This window comes from Myodes glareolus, chromosome 12 (assembly GCF_982192425.1).
Source record: "Myodes glareolus chromosome 12, mMyoGla1.1, whole genome shotgun sequence".
Lineage (NCBI taxonomy): Eukaryota > Metazoa > Chordata > Mammalia > Rodentia > Cricetidae > Myodes > Myodes glareolus.
The window spans coordinates 44,439,385-44,463,109 of NC_142037.1; the positions used below are offsets into that span (position 1 = coordinate 44,439,385).

Here is a 23,725-nt window from a genome sequence, read left to right on the forward strand (position 1 = left end):
ACCTCTTGCCAGTTGACTCCACCTACCCCTGTAGATTATGACAGCCCCAGCCAGGCACTCTTCCCAGGCTCCACACTGGTTATTAAATGCAGGTCCCTCCTGCTCCTAGCTCAACACTCCACGAAACACAAATCAGGTCTCACTTGGCTTTCCATCCTTAGCATCCTAGCTGAGAGTCTGACTCATCACCAATCCTTCATGAGTAAATTGCAATGTTGCCTCGGGTCTTTATCCCTGGCCTCATTTCCTGGAGCATTCTGCGATCCGAAAATGTCTAATAAAAGTTCAAGACATAAATGTTTCGTAGGTTTTAAATTTTGGCTCTGCCCTGGGGCATTGTGAAGTCTTGCACTGCCCCACTGCGTCTCACCAAGAATGTGAGTCTGTGCTCCCTGCCATAGGTCACTCAGTCTTCTTGCCTGTCGGGAGACCATTGCACTATCACTGCCATGTGTTCAGGGAAATCGTATGTTACTAAAATGTAAGAGTCATGGTGCTGGCAGCTTGCTTGCAGCCTGTTACAGCTGTCCTCTTTATTGTTGGTCATATGTCCATCTTTTATTGTATCTAATTATCAAGTTTATCCTAGTAATGTGTGGTGGGGGTCGGTTTTATCTGTGGTTCTAGGCACCCTTCGGGGTCCTGAGAGCATAGCCATGTGGTTCAGTGGCAAAGAAAACAGAAGCACATGAAACTTTATCTGAGATAACTTAAGTAATGCATTTTGAAAGTGAAGTCTGTGGAGCCCGTCATGTCGCAGAACTCAGGAGAAAGTGCCTGTCTGCTGTCACTGAATTCTTTCTTGTCCCAGACCTCCAGCTTATCTGTGATGCACGGACAGTCCTCCCCCCACCCCCTTACAGCATTCATGGATGGTCCTTCTCCCCACCCATCATCCGCTCTACATCATTTCACCACCACCCCCTCCGCCTTACAGCATCCTCTTCTGACTTCATCCATGGAAGTCCGTCATATGACTTTTACCTCCCTCTCCGGAGCACTGTGTGATCCGCACAGTCCCTGGTAACTGAACTGCAGTTGAGGCTACCCTCATCCGTGTACATGATTCCTACTGTAATAACCATGGGACACAAACACGCTCAGGGGAGCTGCCCCCTGACTTACGTGCTGGCGGCCAGCCTCCTCACTTTCCACGCCAAGAAAACTAAGAGAAGATAAGAACTTTGGCCAAAACTAGTTCTCCAGTTAGTGCCAAAAGTAGTATTAAAGGGCAGCTTTCTAACTCCTAGTAAACTCTCTTTGTCAGGACATTGAGCTGCCACTGGGGGCGGGGGGGGGGGGGCTGTGAGCCTGAGTGAGCCAGTCTGTAGGTGACCCGCATGTTTAAGTAACAATCCCACCAGTTCTGTAAACTCACATTTGTTTGATTCAATTTGACCCCGGGGACCTGTGAACCATAACTGAAGCAGGTAGGGTGGGGACCTATGTGAACAGTCTGCAGCTAGAAAAGACATGGTCTGAGTTTCAGTTTGTAAAATGAGAGCACCAAGGCCCAGAAAGGGAAAGTGACTTCCAGTGTCACACAGCAAGCTGGGAGCCATGAGAGGCTGAAGCTCAAGTTTCACGTTTAGCGTCTTTTCTCTCCTTTCAGCACCCTGAGGGCCTCTCAGCCACTCTCCTTGTCTAGCATCCATGCTCACAAACACCTACCCTAATTCTGTTTCTCACCCAGGAAAATGGCTGTACATCGTGTCAAAATAAGACAGGAGTGGGGTAGAGGGCATGTTTCTGTTAAGTTGCTTCATGGGGCAACACAGCCCTAATAGAATGTAGTTCCTGGAGTATCATGGTGTCATATCCTTAAGTGTCATAAAGAATTAAGGACAGGCCAGGTGGTGGTGGTGGTGGCACACACCTTTAATCCCAGCACTTGGGAGGCAGAGGCAGGTCGATTTCTGAGTTTGAGGCCAGCCTGGTCTACAGAGCAAGTTCCAGGACAGCCAGAGTTTCATAGAGAAACCCTGTATTGAAGAAACAAAAGCAAACAAAAAAAAGAATTGCACAGTTTGTACACATGAAATACTTTCATATATGCAAATAAACACTCATATCTATGAAATAAGAAATTATTTTGGAATAGAATTACAGGACAGGACAGACTCTGAAAGGGTACAGAGGAGGGAAAGTTGGCTGTCCCACTCAGCCCATAACCCTGGACCCAGCGTTCTGTGCTTTCCGTATGAACTATGCCATGGAACCCTTGGCCTAGACCTACCCACTGTCATTTCTCAAAGGCTGTGGTGCCTGAAGCACAGAACCTCCCAAGGCCAGGTGGCACAGAAGGAATCAAGTGAATGTGGTGAAGGAGGAAGACAGTCACACAAAGGCAGAGCAGGGCAGAAGGACAATCTTCTTAGGAAAAACAGACAGTTTGGGGGTTAAGTGGGAAGTGGGTAGACTCACAGTTTTCACGACACTTTAGAACAGAGAGAAAGAAAGGACAGCCCACTCGTCGGCTTGTTGAAATGAGCCTTTGGTTAGCCGCGGCCATTGCACTGGTTGGTTTTGTTCTCTGGGTAGCTCATTGCCTCAGATGTGTATCGCATTAGCAGTGCTCCGAATTGAACTGGGAAGCTTTGCCTGCTGATATTTGGAGTTCTGAAATGTCTTCACATAGCAAAGGAACTCCAAACAAAAAGCTTATTTCTCTGAGTCTAGCAATACTTTTTACTCCTAAAAAGTCCCCCTGTTGCAGCCATTCTGTAGCTTTGGCGTGGCCCCGATGACAGTGTCTGTCCCACAGTGCTTGTCTGAGCTGCAGAGGACTGAGCAATTTTGTTGCTGCTGGGCAGAGCACGAGCCAACCCTGGCTTCTGAGGACTCACCCAGAATCCATGCAAGTGTAGAAACCAAGTTTTGTGTCCCTTCTTGTCCTATAGCACTGACACATGGTGGTGCTATTCTAACAACAAATAGTTTCCTTGAAGAATGTATATGTTTGGGGTGGGGTAACGACTCAGCAGTTAGGAGCACTTGCTAAGCTTCCAGAGGACCTGGCTGCATAACCATCCACAACTTCACTTCTCTGCAGACACAGGCATATCAATGGCACACATGCTTGCATGAAGGCAGAATATACACAGACATAAAATAAATAAATTCTTTGTGGCACACGCCTTTAATCCCAGAATTTAGGAGGCAGAGGCAGATGGATCTCTAAATTTGAGTCCAGCCAGCTCTACAGAGTGAGTTCCAGGACAGCCAGAGCTGTTACACAGAGAAACCCTGTCTTTACAAACAAGAAGAACGTGTATGAGGCAGGCACTGGGGAGGTCGCCCACTTGGTAAAGTGCTTGCTGTGTCTGGGGAAGACCTGAGTTTGATTCTCAGAGCCCATGTCAAAAGGACAGGGTGGTGGCACGTATTTATAATCCCAGCACTCGGGAGGCAGAGACAGGCGAATACAAAACACTCTAACGTAGTCAGTGAGGTCCAGTGAGGCCAAGAGGGAGACCCTGTTTCAAAAAATGAGGTAGATTGACACCCAAGGCTGTGACCTCTGTTCTTTATATACACATACAGACACACACGAGAATGTGTGTGGATCTATGTACTAAACGCATGTGTAAGTACACTGTAATAAAGGTGTCACAGTTATTTAATCTGTATTTCACACATGTCCTGGGTGCTGCTTTGAGCCAGTGTGGAAGACTCCCTCACCCCATGAGTGCTGAGCACCTCACTGCGAATGCTCTCCAGCCCTGCGCTGTGCAGACGGCTTATCCTGCCACTGCTCTTCACGCTGTGGTGCTGTTATATCCCCATGATCGCTCTGACCCACTGTGGCTGTGAAGGACAGCAAGCCACCATGCTGAGCCTGTGGGAAGGAGGAAGATTGTATCTTTGGGTGTCGCTGCATGGTTTTAAACGAACTTCGGATATCTCGGGGAAATTTGGGGGAAATTGGGGACAAGCAGAGTAGGCAGAGCTTTTGTAAATATGTTTACAGCCCAAGATGGAGAACCATCATGATGTTCCTAGAAGAAAGGGTGATTACCACCAGAGCATGGCTTCAGTAGAAACAAAGAAAACAGAAAGTCAATACCAAGTTTGTCATTAGAAATACCTCCCCACAGGGATTCTGCAGTAGTGACCTGCCTGTCCTGGTTTACGTAGTGTCCCTCTTTTCAGAAAAGAAGAATTCCCCTTGCTAAATGCTTTTGCACGTAGCTGTGGATGTTTCCAAGAACTTTGAAATAGACACTGGGTCATATCAAAACTGCTTTTGCTTGTAGTGGTAAGAATGGCTTTTCCCTCACACTTCTCTTTGCTGGTGGCGCTGGGTTCCTCACCAAACACTGCCACTGTGGGGAGCTGGAGCAGCTCTTCATTTTGCCATCTGTTCTGGGGAAAGCACAAAACCTGATCATAATTGGAAGTCACCTGGCCATGAAATGCCACAGGACACCACTTAGCTTCAATAACAATGCACGGCATTAAGTGTCTCCTGTCAGGGCCACGTCACACCTTGCAGAACAGAAACATCAGTAGTTTTATCGAGGTGGTCTTGCATGACCACCCTTCCCCCTGACTTGGAGGCCAACAACATGGAATGCCAGTGTTTGGGAAGGCTCTTAAAATCAGGCAAAAATAGACATGGTGGAATATATAAAGACCTGGCAGTTTGCCTGCCCCTCCTGTCTCAGAATTTAACTGGCGTGTTGTTTTCATGGATGTTTAGAATACTGACTGTCCTCCTGTGGGGTGATGGTAGCAGGGAAGCATTTCCGTGCCAGTCAACTAACTGTGCCAATTATTTGTGAGGTATTACTGTTTGGTTTTGGCACCCACCTGCACTCAATGATGAAAACATTTGGTTTCCCTCAAAAGTTTAAGTAAGGCCCCCACAAAAAAAAATCACCTTGATGCCATCATTTGCATTCTCTATTTCCAGATTTTCCAAGAATCTTCTCCATCTGTTATTCCCATTTAGATTGAAAAGGAGAACAAGCAAGGTACTCAGAGTGAAGTGAGAAGTGGCTTTGGACAGAGCGTTGTGCAGCCCTGTCTTATTCCTGACAGCCATTCCGATAGCTTGTCTGGGCCTGGCAGTGCATGGGGAGACAGTCTCCATGGACTCACGGGCTCTGACTGGAAGCCTTTCCAGAGCCTCGGGAAAGTTGGGCCAGAGGGATGTGAGGCAAGCTGAGGATGCAAGGCCCTGAGTCTACGGACCACTGAGAACCAGCAGGCAGGAGTGTTTCCAGCCTGTTAGAAGATGGTCCGCTGGCCAGCGGCCCTGCTGTGTGCTGGTTCTGGACTGGTGCACAGCACTGGACAAGGACCATCATCTGCTCACAGAGCCTGATTTGAAATTATATGTAGGAAGTTAACTCTTTTAATTCTGTCTCTGAAAAGCTCTGATGCTTGTTTGTTAGGTACCAGTGATAACAAGGCCAGCGTGATCACTGCTGGCAGATAATGAAAGCTTCAGAAACATTAACACAGTGATGCTGCTTCCCTCTTTGAGTTCAAGTGTGTGACATCTGTAAAATATCTCATTTGGATGGGTGTTTGTGGTGCCTGGAAATGAGTCCTGATGAAGAAGGCTAGGGAGAAAATTCTTTACCAAAGACTCTATAAACTGAGACCCTGAAATCACACAGGATATATTCCAAAACATCTAGATAGAGGAAGGGGGTTTAGGGCTGTAATTTCAGACAATTTAAAATATATACCAAGCACATCACTTGAGTCCCAGAAGAAAATGTGCAAAAGCCTCTAGCAGCACTTAGCAGAGGAAGAAGGTGGGGTGGGCTTGGGGGTGTGAACAAAGGAGTCCAGCCCAGAGTCAGGAGGAAAGTGCTAGTGGACTGTTTAAACAGTTCTGCAGGAAAAGAGCAGAATTCTTTCACACCAGCATACAGGGCTCTGCAGGACAGAAGAGCGACCAGCCTCTGCTTCTCACCTATAATGTCACAGGCAAGCATGTCAGCCTCCTGGACCCACACCCCATCCCCACCCTCATCCTGTATCTCTGCTTGCTTTTTGGTTCCAGGACCTTTTATCAAAAGTGGGTGTGGGGTACTTTAATTATCAGTTATCAATGACAGCACTTAAAGTATGGAAGCCTTGTGGTGCTGGAAAAGAGTCAGCAACTGGAATAAATGGGATGGCTGTGTCGTGGGTCTGCGGGGAGGCTGGGCACCAGTGGTGCGTGCTGCCGCTGCGGGAAAGTCATGGTGACTAGTGATCAAATCGTGAGAGTCTGCTTTGTAGCAGGGCAGAGAGATAAGAGTTCAGAGGTCACTGTACATGTGCAAACGGATGTAACCCCAAATGAGACAAGGACTAGAGGTGGAAGTTGGGATGCAGAGACGACACTGACAAGACAGAGGCATTTTTGTCCTGTGTTGTCACTGGAGACGGAGCAGGTGATTTACAAAAACTGACAATGGCCAGCAGCGCCGTATGAAAGGCCACACTCCTAGGGCCGTGTTCCTGTGATTTTCATTCTGCTGAGATCCGTGCGAGACCATTGTGACCTATGGGTGAGAATGACATTGCTGTGCTTCGGGAGGATGTGCTGCACCTCATCACAGCCTGTGTCGTCCTGCACTGCCCTGGTCCCCTTGATACAGTGTCTTGCTAGTGTCTTGTGTAGTGTCTTCACACACCCCTGGATCCCAGTGAGCAGTAGATGCACTACAAACATGCCCAGAAATCAATGTATGGATGAGTTCAGTTGCCTGTCAATCATCGGGAAAGTAGCAGGCCACTGAATATCCGTAGGATTGCTGTGCTGATTTCATTACGGATCGTTTGCTTCTGGGCGGCAGTGTGTGGACTGAATCTAGCTAGGGCCTCTTGGATGCCCAGCAAGCACTCTACACAGACCATATCCTCAGCCCAGCATGGAAATTCTCAGGTCAGGAAATTCAAGGCCTGTCTTCTCATCAGAAGACATCTTCAGAAAGGCCTTAGCTCCTCGCTACTGTCTCCCACTTGCCGTTAATGCGAGAGTCAACTTGTTGCATATAATTGATTGCAAGTAGCAGAAAACCCAGCGTAAAGTGGCTTCAATTAGAAGGACACATATTTGCTCATGGAGAAGATCAGAGCTAAGTAACTGGTTCGGCAGCTAAATAATGGTGAGTGGTGTGGCCCTCTTCGCCCAGCTCTGGCCCGCTGTTGTCACATAGTCCTTAGGCAGAGCCTGTAGCCCTTCACCATGTCCTTGCTCAACTGGGTCTGATGGCAGGAAGTGTGCGTGCTTGCACGTGTGCTGAGGGTTGGTGAGGTAACACATGCCATGGAGGGGAAGTTTCCCTCTCCACCCTCTATTCTCCTGGGAGGAAACTTTCCCAGTCACCTCCTGACACTTTCTGTGACATCTCAGATCCCATCCCTAGATCAGTCTATGGTAAGACCAAATGGAAAGGCTGTGTTTAACTCCACCACCCACAGTTCATCTGGCTTCTGTCTAGAGGAAGAACGATGGGATGGGTGTTGTGTAGGGACCAGAGGTGTCTGCCACGCCACACCTAGTCCCCCTTCGGAAAGCAGCGATCAACTGTGGGTCCAGTCATCCCTCGAAGAGCTGTGGTCTGGCTATTTATACCATCTTACTGAGTTTTGGCTTGGTGTTTTCGTTTTTTGTTTTTGTTTTTGTTTTGTTTTGTGTCTTTAGTCATGAACTCAGGGAGGAACCTGAAATATCTGGGCCTTGCCCAGAATTATGGGTCTTTGGTGAGTCATGGCCTTCTCGGGACTGGCTTCTCATTACTTCACTCTGGAACATTTTAGAGTTGCAGTTTTACAAGACCCATGTTTTCTTCCATTTAACCCATCTGTAGGAGGATAATGGCTCTTAGGGTTGTATCACACTTCCCTAATAGGAAGTAAACACATCTGCTGTGAGAAATGTCAGGGGTTAGCACATGTGTCAAGTTAGACCGGAAATTATGAGGGACAGCTTTCCGACTTGGGGAAACTGTTTATCCCCTTGCATGAATCCAGGGGTGTCCATTTTAACTCGTGAGAGTGACATTCTTGAGCTTTCGGTAGATGGACCCGGCTCTCAGGGTAAACACATTCTGGCTGCACCCCAGCACATTCATGGAAGGCAGGGGCGTACCTGCTTTCTGAACACCCTGCCTCTGTCTGCCAATGGCTGCCTTGCTGCACCTACAAAACATATTCCCGTGAGTGAGTCTGCTGCCACTTATCAGATGGTTCAAACCCAAAGTCCCCAGATGCCATGCTTCTAATTCAATATTCCCGGAATTTCACGGTATGTGTTTCTGTGAAATAAATCAGGGCTTGGTCGATGGTTGGTTTTGTCAAGAATTAGTCTATTTTGAAATGTCTCAGCTGGGACTGGCATGAGGCCTACTTGTGGGCAGTGTGAGCAGAGGCGTTTCCCTGCAGATGGCCTGATAAAACTTGGGGGTGACAGAGAACATGCGCCTTTCTGCCTAGTTAGTCAATTTTCTGTCCCTGATAGCCATCGTAAGTGTCCTTGGACTACTAAAAATGTGACTTGGGGGTACCTGAGGAGGCTATCAGAGGGGTCTCTTCTTCTGCTCCGTCATCTTTATAATACTTATTCTCAAATGTCAGCCCTCTTAGCAGACTGGCTGGATTGTATGCAGTGTCTGTAGTAGAGAGCTAGTGTTTGATCAGCGTGAAGCCACTTGTCACATAGGAACTGCTTTTCTTACCTCTTTCAGAGTTCTTTATTTTAAAAAACAAACAAACAGACCCGAAAGTACGCACACAATCCAAAGCGAAAACAAGTGTCCAAAACAGTTCTTCCAGTAGACCTGTGCGTGCTTGGTTGGACCAGTGCTGGAGCTAACACACAAGTGTGTTCATGTATGTTGGGGTAGCGCCACCCCAAGGTCCTGGATGGTATAAGAAAGCAGACTGAGCAAGTCCTGGAGCAGAAAACCAGTAAGCAGCGTCTTCCAAGGCCTAGACTTCAGTTCATGTCTCCAGATTCTTGCTGTGAGTTCCTGCCTCTGATTTCTCCCGTGATGGAGTATGACCTGGAGGTGAAGCCTTTCCTCCCTACGTTGCCTGTGTCGTGGTGTCGCAGCAGTCGAAACGTCACTAGGACAGAAACTGTGGACAGGCCTGATAGTGTTATTTTTGGCAGGATTGTGGGATGGGTTTGGAACTTTGAGATGGAAAAGCCATTGAGTGAAAGAGCTTCATAACCTGTTAGAAGAACCTGGAAATAATGCTGAGAGCATTGCAGATGGCGATGGCCTTGCCTACAACATTTCTGAGGGAGATGTGTGAATCCTTCCAAGGTTCTTCCCAGGGCCATTCATGTGAGTGTTTGCATTGAGAACCTGTGGGGTCTGGTCAGCGGGTGCTGAAGAATCAATCAGCCGGAAACAATAAGAGACCTGCATCACTGAAGTGGAGCCTTTGCTGGGACGGCTGATGCTGGGCAGCCTGGGATGAGAATGGACCAGCATCATTAAGGTGAAGTCTTCTGAGGGTGTTTCCTGGGGTCAGTGCAGAAGCTGTGGTCCAGAGAGGAGGAGAAAGTAAACTTGCAGTGAAGCTGCCCAGACCCTTGGAGCCCAGAGGATCACGAGACTAAGAACTTTTGAAATGATACTGTGTTTTCTGTTGTGATAGTAAATGAGATCTTGGGGACAAACAAGAAGGGAAAGGTTATGGCTGAATAGTACTGCACCGGTATGTCACGTTGACAAGGGATCAGTTGTCCATTTAGGTTTTTATCAGCTTCACATGAACTAGAGTTGTCTGGGAAGAGAAACCTTAATTGATAAATGTCTCCATCAGATTGCTTATAGGCAAGCCTTAGGGCATTTTTTGATTTGTGATAAATGTGGAAGGACCCAACCCTCTGGTGATGCCCACCCTGAGTAGGTGGGATAAGAAAGCAGGCTGAGCAAGCCATGGGGGAGAAAACCAGTAAGCATTATACCCCTTCATGGTCTCTGCTTCAGTCTCTGGCTTCCTTCAGTGATGGACTCACTGAGCCTGAAGCCTGAGCCCACCCCTTGGCTAGAGTGGCTGACAAGAGAGCTCCGTGAGTGCTGGAGATTTGAACTCAGGTGCTCATGCATGCATGGCAAACCCCAAACTATGCTTTTAGAATGAGCTGTTAAGAGTCAAAATCCTCATAATCAAACTAGGTTTGCTGTTGTTCAGCCACACATGGCTTTGTCTGAAACCATTGATCATTTACCACGTTTGGTTGGACTCCTTAATCAGTCACAGTGGTGGGCACAATGGTCATGGAGTCCAAAAAATGGTCTGCATTTTATTGGATGAACAGTTCTGCTCACCCACTTTGGCGTGTGTGTGTGTGTGCACTGGTGTGTGTGTGCTGGTGTGTGTATGTATGTATATATGTATGTATGCCTCTGGTATGTGTATCTCCTGGTATGTCATCTAAAAATAATGACCTTTGGAAGATGTATGACTAGCAAAAGGAGACAACCGGTCATAGATAAAGCTAAAATGTCACTTATTTTATTTGAATCCCAAGAATCATAAATATAGTCTGAAAATACAGATTAATCAGGGAAACTCCACAATATGAAAGTGTTTCAGTGCATCTAATAAGTAAGCAATGTTTAGTATATGTGGGTATATGGAACCTAAATCTATTACATGATATGATGATATGTATTTTCTGATTTTTGTTTTGTATATTTTTTAAATAAAATGACATTGCTTAAACCTTTGAAAATGGGTTGAAGCATATGTGGTGACTCGGCTGGATCAGTGAGGAGCTGGGCCTTTTAGCCCACTGGGAAATGGTAAGAACCGTTCCTATTCCCAGGGATCCCCTGTTTTGCATAAGATCTCAGAGCATCCTCCGTGCCAGCGCTAAAGCTGGAAGAGCTCGGCCCCTGCTCCTTTCTCCAGACCCAGCCTGTCATGAGCTGAGGGTCCGCACACCTCAGGAACCAGCTCTTCCCAACAGTCATAGGACAGTAACCATGTTCCAACTCTTCCTTCTCAGATAACAATCGAAAGAGACAGTAATGAAGATGTGAGCGACCCTAAACATGGCAAGGAGGACCCAGACAACATGCCCCACGTGGGTGGCAATACCTGGGCTGGCGGAACAGGTTGGTAGCACGTATATTCTGAGTCATCCTAAATTTTCTTGTGTCTGTCAGCTCAGCTTTCTAACCCTGAGCTGGCACTGGCTGTCCTGCTCAGCCCACCTCCCCCCCCCCCCCGTCTCTGCATGATATCAAGAACCCCACAGACTCTGCCACGCTTCGACCTAAAACTGTGCCCCCACCTCATAGTTGCTTCATCAGTAAAGGAGGAGGGAGGAACATTATCTGCCTCCTGGGGTCGTGTGAAAGATTAGTTATGAATTTAGAGCATGCAGCAGAATGGTCAGGCTAAAGATAGACATAGACATTGAAACATTGATCCCTTCTTTCAATTCATTGCCTTTGAAATCATGCCAGGAATCGACAGTGAGTTCTTGAAGAACCAACCTGGGGAAGAAATGGCGCTTGTCCACAGCTGAGCAGGGAGTGTGTGGAGGGAGGGACACGGTTTGGAGATAAGGTCCGTGTACTCTGCACTGATGGCCGGGTGCCAGTCCTTCCTCTTGGCTGCTCTCCTAGACCATTGTTCCCAAGCCGTCTTCCTCTTCCCGCCCAGGAGCTGCAGCAGACACATCTGCCGGAGCACAGGAACGGGGCCAGACTGCGCACCGTCTGGCTTATCTCAGCCAGGAGAAGCTCTGGCACGGCTCAGTCCATCACCTTCCCTTAGGATGCTCTGTGCCTCTTGGCCTTGAAGGCCTTGGCAGGAAATGGGTTTTTGTGCTGAGACAATATGCTATCAAATAAGCCTGGGACTTCTTGCCTGCCCTGTTTATTCATCAAGCATTAACTTTAAAGAAAGGCTATTTTTAGGAGTGTCCTTTGATCTGGAAGTTAGTGTCAAGCCAACAATATTTAATCCATATGGAATGCATTGTGGAATAAGCTGGCCAGATGTCGGCTTCCCAGCAGTGCCTACGCAGAATGGAAGTTTCATTTGTTATTAAATGTGCATCTACTAGCTCCAGTGCCTGTTCAGACGTAACGTCCTGTCTGCTTCCCAGGCCTTGTTTCTTTCAGCTGATCAAGGCTTCCACATTTCAACTTGTCTTTTTCTGCCTGTCACTTGTGCCCTCCAGACTTCTCGACATAAAACTTAGCCCCAGGCCATCAAACCATCTGGTTCTTTTCCATCATCAGTGCTTATGGACCCTGTGTCTTATGGACCCTGTGTCTTATGGACCAGTTGGTGCAAGTCCAAGTTCAGCTGCAAGCATTTTCCATTTAAATAAAATGAATTTAAAATTCTGTGGAGTGGAGAAAAGAACTCTTTCTCCCTCCCAGCTGCCTCTCCTGAGGGGCTGCGTGACCTGCTCTGGCCACCACTCCCACTACCTCTGAGAGTGTGGCTCCTTCCTTCCTGTCATCAAAGTGACTGGGAAGCGTTATGCTCGGGTCACGGTCCACCCGTCCTCAAGGAGGACCTCCAGCAGGAAGCAGGTCGGGCCAGACACAGCTCTGCACCCTCCGCTTCTCATCCCTGCCCGCCAGCACGCCTCTCTACCACACACCGGCTGGAAGGGGAAACCGGGAATCATACATCTTATAGGAGGGATTTTCCACCACCCACTTCTAAATGAAATAAGGTGTGCTCAATCAAAAGGCTAAAACACTGATAAGTAGATACTACTCTGTCGTGGGATTTCCCCGGAGGAGGTGACCCACCTAGACTTTCATAAGGCGCTCTCTCCAAGTTTTAGTTCATAACAGAAATCAAAGCTTTACGGGGGGGAGAGTCACATAATTGAACCAAAGTCACAAAGCTTTCCAGTTTTCCAGCACATGAATCTAGAAATGACCTCACTCTTGTGTCACTGAAGTCCAGTAATTATCACCAGGGCAGTCACTTACATAGCGCTATTGCACGCCAGATAGATTCCCAACCAGTGTAGCTTGGTGAGAATCCCATAAGGCAGGGAATGCCATGCCTGCTTATAGACAAGGACTGAGACACAGAGAAGTTAAGTGACTTCTCTGAAGACCCTGCTGTTGAGTTGAAACCAGATTCATACTTGGCCTTAATTATGCAACTAGTTTACAGTACTGTGCTAGACTGTGCAGTGTGGCATTGCCTCTGTAATACTGGATTCTTAGTAAGTTCCCAAATTACATGTGAGTCCTTATCATTTGAATGCAGGCCACCCAGTGTATCAGGCGTCTGAGGTGGAAAAGGGACCTCGTTGCTAGTTTCCTAAGAGCAGAGCTAATAAATCATTCACACACAGGCCAAATGTAGCCAATAGATGTAAATATTTCCTTTGCTCAATACAATGATTTAAAATAATTTAAATATGAGCATATATTACATCAAGCATTCCTCTCTAATTGGCCAGTGTCTCTACCACCTTATAATGCTACCTACCTGGCTTTACAGGCATCTAACTTTCATTTAGTATAAATAACTCCTGCAGTGTTGCATGACGTGTACTTACAGGCATGTAAACTTGAGCTTATAATGAAAAACTGTTCTCAAACTGATGATGTTTATCTGTTGTGCATTATTCAAAACTGAATGCCAAAATCTGCATAATAATTATCTTCAAATCTTGGCTGACTGAGTGATATGAGGTCACTAAGAAGTCATTTAATCTCTCAATCATTTTTATTATTTTCAAAACAAAAGAAATTTTATTTACAACTCACCTGAGTGTTTTAGGGAGAGTGGACAACTAGAAGAAGAGTTGGCCCTTCAGTTAGTGACTGTGTGGTGTCTGCCGGCACTGTGGTGGAGCCTCTCGCCCAGGGCGGGAGAACAGATACCCAGCGGTCAAGTAGTTGGTAAGAAGCAGTATTAAAGGCTGCAAACAGTACATGGAATCATTAATCCCTACATCAGATAGAGCTCTCAAATTGAATTTGGACTGAACCTTAAAATATGGGCAGATTGGGATGGATAGAATAAAAGGTTAGTTGCCCTAAACTGGGGTGTCTTTGTGTTCAGGCAAAGGTGTTTGAGACTTTAATTACTAGTTCAGTTAATATTTCACAGGACTGTCTTAAAGCCGTGGTCTGACTTCTGTTTTGTGGCCAGGCTCTAGACATAACCACTAAGCCCCCATATTTTCTTTCCAGGGGGAAGAGACACTGCAGGTCTTGGTGGCAAAGGGGGTCCTTATCGCTTGGACGCGGGCCACCCAGTGTATCAGGTGTCTGAGGTAGAAAAGGATGCCGTTCCTGAGCATGTCAAGAGAGCTGCAAGAGAGATGGCCCAGAAAGCATTTCAGCAGAGGTGAGTGCTCCCTGCACACCTAGAGCAGTGCAGATGACAAGTGCACACACACACACACGTGCACTCATACACGTGCTCGCACGCGTGCGCACACACTGCTAAGTACAAAGGTACGGGATTTTTGTCCTAGGATGATACTGAGAGAGGCAAAATTCCCTGGGGTTAACATGAGACAGGGCCTATACTAATTTGGGATTTGGAGATAAGAAAAAAGCTAGAACATTCCAGAAAAGAAAACATAAGAACACAATTACCAGAATACAGTGTGTGTCAGTGGTTGCAAGTGCCCCCTCGCCTGCCTGGAGCAGCTGAAGAGAGGGCAGTGGGGTTGGATGGAGAGGCTCTGTCAGCAGGTGGAACCTGAAAATCCAAGCCAGATGAGCCTCCGGGATTCGGATTGGCTGCTTTGGGCTACTCTGATTGGCCCCTATTAGAGAGGGAGAATCCACGGGATAGATGATAGTTCACTAGAAGCCCACATGTGCTCTTCAGCAAAACAGTGAAAACCACCAAAGCAGCAGCAGACACGCTTTCAAACTGGGGGGCTCTTGGTGGTGGGGGGAGCAGATTTCCATTACTGTGCCCAGTGGAGGACCTGGGAGCGGCCAGACAAAAACACGCCCGAGTGTGAGTTACGCAATTCCTCCCACGTGGAACATCTGGTATGTTGTTACGTGCTGTGCCTTCACATCCTACAAGTAAACAGCAGAGAACAATAGAGACAGAAATGCTGGGCCTGCCTGCCACGCCCTCAGGAAAGCCTGCCCGCCTCAGGACCCCCGTGGGTACAGCAGGTGAATAATGCATGCCCACTGTAAGTCAGTGCTGCCCTCTTTGGAGGAGAGAGGTTGTGAGGGCGGGTGACTTCTTAGGGATCAAAGTGGTAGAAATCTCTCAGAAAACCTGGGAGAAAAGTCATGTCATAATGAAAGTCTTACTAGAACTAAAGTATTGCTTGACATTTCTTATGATTAATAACGTTTCCTTTGAGAAGAAAAACTAATAATTAGGCATGTGTCATTCTCCTCTTCGGTTAACGAATGGCTGCTGTTCCCATACCCCAGCCTTCGCACAACTATCCCGTCTGATTTGCCTACATGGACATACAAAGTACCATGACCCGTGACCTCCCCAGGAGTCAGAAAGACTGCAGTGGCCCTTAGCCATGAGTAAGCTACCTCTTCTCTGGTTGCCACTAGATGAAGAATCTACAGGGGGAAAGGTCAAGGGTCACCTGTGATCCTGAGACAATCGAATGTAGTGGCTCTGAGACAGGGACTGGAGAGGGGAGAGAGCGGGAAATCCCTGAATCTTCAGTGCTGCAGAGGAGCAGCAAGGCGGTGAAGGGAGGGGGCAGGCAGGGTGTCAGAAGGAGGAAATAAACCACACAGAGGTCCCGGGAAGGCTGGCACAACCAAACAACAAGGGGGGAAATACTCAGATAGAAATGGGGTTTGCAACCCATTTGATGAGTATCTACTTAGGGCTGCCAAAAATTTGCCTTAGCTTTTTATTAAAGTTAATAAAAAGCCCACAGTGGAAGAAAACAACATGAACCCTGTGGACCCCGCCCCTAATACCATTCTCATTCTCCACTCCGGATTGTTTTGAAGCCAATCCAAGATATTATCTCATCTTGTCATAAATATTGCAGACAGTGTCTCTACACGTAAACACTAAAATAAGACAGAATTCCCACAGACCCACATTTAAGCCTTATTCACACATTCATTTTCGTAGTAATAATTCTCTACCATCGTCTGATTACTTCCGATGGCAGAGTGAGACGTGGGCAAAGTGAGGTCGGTCCTGACGCATTTACAGCCCCTCGGGCCTGTCTCCACAGCTGCACGGGCCATGAGGAGAGACCCTGGAGTGTGGCAAAACACTCAGAGTCACTGACACACATGTGCATTCAGGAGGCCCCTGTCACCTGCTAACACTTGTCCTTGGAATCTGTGGTGACATCTGTGGGTCCAGGTCCATGCTAAAGACCTTATTCTTTTCAATAAAATGACGTACATGTGTGCTTTATGTCTTTTATAAACATATTTATGGCACATCAGGCCCTGTATCTAGTTAATAAACTAATGTTTAGCTAATGAGGAAAGATTTGTGGATGCTTGGTAGAGAAGTAATTTTTTCTGAATCTTTTTGATCCAGGTTTGGTAAATCTACAGATGATACAACTACATCTGGTTGGGACTAGGGAGTCCTCACCAGTCTATTGCGGTACAAAGGACCTAATGTGACCCATGACCTCACAACATCAGTTAGCATTGATTGAAACCAGATATTGACCCTGCACATTAAGAATTGATAACTTGAAGTTGACTAGCAGAGGGACACCAGTGTAAAACTTGTAGATCACGTACAGAATGTCACCAACAAGTAACTGACAGCAGGGAAGAGCTGCCTGGTGGGCTGGTCACCCACGTGGTTTGCAGAGCCAATCAGCTTCACACAGTAGATCTCAGCTTATGTTGCTTCCCTCATACCTGACTTCATACAGTATTTAAGTCTAGCCTATAGAAAAAGATAGGACGAAAATCCCCAGGCTCTTACATAATGAGAAATATACCCTTTAGACGGGTACCACATCAACAGCATGCTCCTCATTGGTTCCCGGGTGTGACACAGCTGCACCCTGCAGCTTTGCCCAAAGGGAAGGAAGCAGAAATGTGTGCAGGCCGTTTGAGGGGTCTGAGAATATCAGCAATAGGAGGCATGTCGAACCCAGAGGCTCAAATTTCCTGCTTTCTTCTTCCATTCCCTGCTTCAGTCTTTAAGGTTCAGGACTTACTGTCCACTGTGAATATCTTCTGAGTGTTCTTTGTGAGGGCTGACGTAATCTGAAATATGATTTCCAGGTTTCCTCATAATTAAAATAGCATGTGATGTTTGGGGGTGCAAGATGATCACCCCAGCGATAGCTGTGTAGCTAGAGCTAATCCTGCTCTCTCCAAAGGCCGCTCTGCTCCAGGTGACTTGCCAGCTGCCTGAGTGTCTCTGTTTCCTTTCCCACCCACCCCACTCCAAGGACAAGCTCTGTTCCCAGGTTTCCCGACAGCACTAGCATGGGTTCTCTGAGAAAGCACATGTTGACTAGGCGTGAAGTAGTACATGGCGTATCCTACAGTTTTCATGGTGCCCAGCTTCTGTCTCCTTTACACGATGGTGTGACCTAAGCTGATGAAACTTAGAGAATTAGGAGATTGTCAAAACTAAACAGAAGAGGTACTGTTAAGAGGCAAAGTCTCATACACACATTCCCTTTTGTTCTTTATAACAGCAAGGCAATAGGATCCAGAAGGGCATCTGGGCTTGTTACCTTGGGGGTGGCATTTGAATATTATAGTGGCCTTATCTGTATTTACCTTTTTGATAGCCAGTGCTTTCTGAGTATTACATAACAGCGGGTATTGGGTGTCGCTCTGTGCCTGTCACTGTGTTGCAGATTGGAGACTCGTGGTCTTATTACAGACATAAATGGAGTTCTGAGCTTCTGCCCTTCCGACTGTAATTTTCCCAGTGTTTTGCCTGAGATTAAAGAATAGAAACCGCTCATTCTCCCTCATTTGAGATTCTTCTCCCAATCGCGGGTGATAAATAGACTTTATATATAATTTCAGCTATGTATATAGGTTCTGTGTCTACACAGACACACACAAAAAAAATGTGAAGTCTGTGTCGTGATTAGGCTCTTGAGAAAGGAATTCCTTATTCCTTTGTCCTGATATCAGCACCTTTAATATTTATAGACGTGCATGGAAATGTATGTTAAATCAGTTCACTATGGCTATCACATTGGAAAACCCAAGAGCATCCACTTTGTGAAAGACCCTCCTATTTGGAGTTAGCTTCAAATGGCTGTGCTTTGTTTTGATTTTAAATGAAGTATCTCTGAGGCCAGAAGAATGCCTCAGATCCTCTGGAGCCACAGTTAAAGACACTTGTGAATCAACTGGTGGGATGGTTTGCATGAGAGAAATTACACATGCAGTACAGTCAGGGCTTCTTCCTTTGTCCTGGGGGACAGCTGGTTCAACAGTTACCAGTACACCTGTGGACGTTCCTATTCTTTAAATCTAGGGGCATCGCTGGTGATGTCATCCCTTGCTTTTTTCTCCTCGAAGTCGGTCTGAGTCACCAAGGAATTGCTAGAGTTCTACCCGTATGCAGGCAAGGGTAAAAGGCTCCCACAAACATGGCGTAAGCACTGTCTTCTCTCCCCCTCTGGTTTCAGGCTAAAGGAGATCCAGATGAGCGAGTATGACGCCGCCACCTATGAGAGGTTTTCTGGCGCGGTGCAGCGGCAGGTGCACGCCCTCAGAGTCATCCTGGATAACTTACAGGTAGCCTTTCCTAGGCCGTACACCAGAGCAGCTGGGGAAGTTATTTCCGCCCTGGGCAGTAGAAAGCCATAGCAGGATCGACATAGAAACTGTACTCACACCATGATTTTCTTAGCAAAGTTCTCCAAGGGAAAATAGCTGACCTCACCTTTCTTCCTGTCCAGGAAGCAGGAATTTTACCAGTAACCCTCCCAGACAGTGACTTCCTGACTGCCCTGGGGAAGATCTATGGACATCTCACCTCTCCTGGAAGTTCACAGATAGAACTCTGCCCACAAATCATTTTACTGCCCCTGAAGAAGCAGAGGGACAGATTAGATCAGCCAGGGAATGCTTTCTCTGTATCCTCACCACCTCTTCTTCCTGCCCTTCCCTGACCTAGCTTTTCGCTGTTTCACAATGCTCTCGGTGCCTCAGGACCAGTAAAGCTTAAATAGTGATTAAGAAACTTCAGCGTTTCCTAAGGAGAAACTGTTATTTCTGTTCAGCAAATTCCCTAAATGATGCATGCTCTCTGATTATTTTGTCCAGAGAGCAAAGCTTTGGGGAATTGGTGGGGGAGTCGAGCCAGACTCTACACTGCACCTTTACATTTCCTTCCCTTGGGGTTTCTGGTTTTGGCTGCCTTCAGTGCCCCCTTTGGTATTGTCCTTTTGAAGGAATGTTAATCATGTTTTGTTAGATATTAGAGTGTGTGGTATTGCTGTAATCCTGTCTTAACCCAAAATTCTGAGGCTTCCTTTTTATTTTTTATTTTTATGTTGTGTGTGAATGAATAAAGAATGAATGAATGAATAAAGAAGAATGAATAAAGAATGTCATATGTACGCAGTGCCCACAAACCGGAAGAGGGTGTTGATCCCTTGGGACTGGAATTGCAGGCAGTTGTGTGCCACCTGCTGTGGAAACTGAACCCAGTCTTCTGGAGACATTTCCAGCGCCCTTAGCCGCTGAACCCTTTCTCCACCCCATGTCTTCATTTTTAATAAGAGCTAAACTGTGCCAAGCACAAGAAACTTTCGTTTTCCAAGTTAATCCACAAACGATTAACTAGACACTTAATTTCTAAATCTACAGGATGTAGCCGTCCAGCTGAGAGAGGCATCACGGGCCTCTAGAATATGAATCTTTTGCCCCCATTTTATAAATAATGAAAGTAAAGACTACATAGATAGCGCGGTTGTGTGGTCAACGATGCAGGGGTCTGAGCCCAAAGCCAGGCTTCTGTTACCTTCTTCTGACTCCAGTGTTCCATCCTACATGTAATTCTTATGTATGACCATTAGCCAGATGCCAACACATTTGCTCATGTTCCCTGTTGACTCTTTATGTAAGCCATAGGGGGATTATTTTCAGGCAGGTCTATAGTCAGGTCATAGTCATGAGGCTGCTTAAAAGCATAGTTACTGGCCAGGAATGGATCAAGCCTTGTGTAAACTATAAAACTGCAGATTGCGGCCAAAACTTTGACCCCTTCCTGTCCCCTTCAGCCAATCCTGTGTGACTGAGTAACTAAACCCCTCCAGCTGTTTTGACGTTGCTGTGTAATCCCAGTAGCCATGGGTGTTTCCCCGGTGAGTGTGCAAAGTGTGGCCAGAAACCAGCTAGAGGGCTCTCCAAAACACAGCTTCAGTCCCACTCAGATTGGGTTCCTTCATCACAGGCAACTGCTTTTATAATAGCCAACAGAAATTAAATTACTGGGGAAATATTATTAAAAATGAATACATTTCAATGTAGGACCCCCAGTGTGGAGACAGGGCCTTTGAGGCTCAGGCTAATCTCAGACTTGCTATCCTCCTGCCTCTGCCTCCTAAGGCTTGGGATCATAGGAGGCCTGTGTGTATGTGCTTGTGCATCTATGTGTGTGAGTGCAGTACCTGGAGAGGCCAGAAGTGGGGCTCAGATCCCCTGGAGCTGGAGTTACCGGTAGCTGTGGGCTATCTGACATGGATGCTGAAAACTGAATTTGAATCCTGTGCGAGGGCAGCGGGTGCTCTAACCACTGAGCCATCTCTCCAGCCCCACACAGTGGTAACCTATAAGACAACAAACCATGGTGCTCTGGTCACTTTACTGCAAGATCACTACAGACTTGATGGTTCACTCCTTTTATTGCCAGAATGTATTTACATCTTGGTTGCTTCCCAGGTTTTGCAGTTATGCATAAAACATGTACAGATTTCTATAAAGATGCAGGTTTCTTACTCCCTGTGTAAATACTAAAGCATGCAGTTGCTGGGTGGTAAGAGTGAGTTTGATTTTGCAGGAAACTGCCAAACTATCTTCACACGTGGCTGTAGCCTTTCCACCATCCCCCATCCTTGCCCATATCTGGTGCTACCAGGGTTTTGGATTATGGCCATTCCTAGGCTTGGCGTGATATCTCACGGCTGTTTTAACCTGTAGCTCCCTAATGATGCAGAGTGCTGGACATGTTTTCACGTGCGTGCTGAGCAGGCTCCTCAATAAAGAAGGCATACTGTTAAATGTTTGCCCTTTTAAAATGTTTATTCTTTGACAATCTGATCATGTGTATAATGTATTTTGATCATATGTCCCCACAACCCTTCAATTCTGAACTCCTTCCTCTCAAGTGTCCCTCCAGCTTGTGTGTCTTATTCAGAGATCCACTGGGTTTACTGGGGGTTCCATGAGGATGGGTGCAACTTACCAGTGCCTGTAGCCCTGAAGGATAATGTGATTTCCCCACAATCATGAATAGCTCCTCGGGCTAGAGTAGGGACCTCATGAACCCTGCTGCCGTCCACCATGGAATGTTGACAGCCCCATCTCGTGTGTGTGTTGTGCAGGTGGCTGTAGCCGCTCTTAGTTGATGCTTGCAGTGGCCATGGCATGGCCATCACAGCACCTCTCCCATCCTTCTCTGCTGCAGTGTTCCTTCCCTGGGCCTGGCATGTGGTGATACAGATGTCCTGTACACAGTGAGCATTCAGCAGTCACGTCAGCTGCTGCCAGCGATAAGTTCTCTGAACACAGCTGAGCGTGTTCTGAACATAGCGCTAATCTATGACTGTCAGCATAAATATTTAGAACATAATTGGATAGTTTGTCCATTTAGCAAAACAACAGGTTTTCCCCCTTTTAATTTTTTTAAACTTAGATTAAGAGAATTTTATATATTGTATATTTATATATTCCTTTATGAAAATTACCATGTTTGAATAATGATGTATTAATATAAATGTGAAGTGGAGAAAAGTCACAGATCACTAGCATGGATATTTTAGTTCTGGTGGGCGGTTGGCTCACATGCATATTCTTGTCAAGAATTCCATGAGTGCGTGGAAATAGGACAGACATACTGGGACAGAGCTTAGATCATGTAAAGTCTTGGTGAGCTGTGTAGCTACAGGTGTAGGAGGGTGGGGCAAATCTAGTCTTCTAGCCTCCTTCCCCACTGCGTGATCAGAGGTCAGACGGACATTCTTCGCAGGCCGCTCCCCTGAACCAGAGATCAGTACTTGGCTTTGTCCTTTTCCTGTCTCTGTTTGTTGTTGTTTGTTTTGTTTTGTTTTTGAGACAGGGTTTCTCTGTGTGACCCTGGCTGTCCTGGAACTTGCTCTGTAGATCAGGCTGGCCTCGAGCTCACGGAGATCCACCTGTCTCTGCCTCCCTAGTGCTGGGATTAAAGGCCTATGCCGCCATCACCTGGTCATTCTGGACTGGTTGTAATGCACAGGCTTCCTCTCAGACCTGACATTCTCTGATGCTCAGAAGGCACCGTGCGGCAGAGCAGTGGCTGCCACTGCCTGTCGTTGATGAGGACTGACTCAGCAGCTAGGAAAAGCCAATGTGAAGGCGGTTACAGCGGTTAGCTGCCATCAAAACAGTACAGAAATTGGATTATTGAGCTGGGTTCGGGGGAATATAGGGTCTGTACTGGTATAGAATCCTATGTGGTGTTGGATAACAGATGCACCATTGCTAAGCATCCATTCACTCATTTTCATGTATCAAAGACACCGACCTGAGGATTCCCCGCCCACCGCACCAGCTGCTCCATGACCATACAGGCGAGTGATGATTTCACTCCTGCGTCTTACCACGTTCTTTTGGCGATTTTTAGTGCCTGTCACGACTGGAGTAAACTAAATCTAAAACCCTTTCTGTTACCATAAAGCAAATATAAAATCCTCAAATTCTTACTATAATTCCATTCTCCTCCATATTTTGATTTGCATTTCCAAAGCTCCTTTGGCGTACATCCCAATGAAACTGTGGTCATGGGCTCTCACCATCCTGTGCCTTGACTGGGATGTTAGGACTTGTCTTGGTTACTGTTGATATGGTGAAACAACACAACCAAAAGCCATGGGGGGAGGAAAGGGTTTATTTGGCTTACACTTGTGAGGCACTGTTTGTCATTGAAGAAGTCAGGACAGGAACTCAAGCAGGGCAAGAACCTGGAGGCAAGAGTTGACTCGGAGGCCATGGAGGGTGCTCCTAAACGTACTCCTCATGGTTTGCTCCACCAGCTTCCTTACAGAACCCAGGGATGGCAGCATCCACAGTGGACAGGGAGCTCCCCCATCAATCACTAATTAACAAAATGCCCTACAGGCTTGCCTACAGCTGATCTTATGGAGGCTTTTTTTTTTTTCAGTTTGAGGTTCCCTCCTTTCATATGGCTTTAGCTTGTGTCAAGTTCGCATAAAACTATCCAGCACGGGGGTTTTTGTCTTTTGTTTTTTGTTTTTTATCATTTAACTGTCCTCTTGGGCAACCTGGCATAGTTGTAAGTTACCATGCCAAAGCATACATGGAAATACCTTTCAAAAAGTAATTCAGATGATTTCCAGATCTAGAATAGCAGAGAGCCACATGGGGCATAGGCTGCTCCCGTCCCCCTCAGCTGTTTTAGTTTGCGTGTAAGTCTCAGGAATTTGAGTAACAAGGCTGCTGTCCAGAGGGAGACTGCTGAAGATCGGCTTACAGACTCTGACTGTTAACAAGTTAAAGCTGATTATTTTGTTACCTAATAAATTCTCTAGGTTCTCTGTGACAGAAAATCGCTAAGAAATACGTCATCGTTACAT

At 46.6% G+C, this 23,725-nt stretch overlaps 1 protein-coding gene across 1 annotated transcript in view; it reads left to right on the top strand.

Annotated features, from left to right (window-relative positions):
* The window catches only part of Vwa8 (von Willebrand factor A domain containing 8), a 327,640-nt gene that overhangs the window by 289,669 nt on the left and 14,246 nt on the right, over nt 1-23,725 (top strand). Inside the window, exons 38-40 of the mRNA XM_048422107.3 lie at nt 10,976-11,084; nt 14,154-14,310; nt 18,557-18,665. Coding sequence (XP_048278064.1) covers nt 10,976-11,084; nt 14,154-14,310; nt 18,557-18,665 — 375 coding nt within the window. The remainder of the gene's footprint in view (nt 1-10,975; nt 11,085-14,153; nt 14,311-18,556; nt 18,666-23,725) is intronic.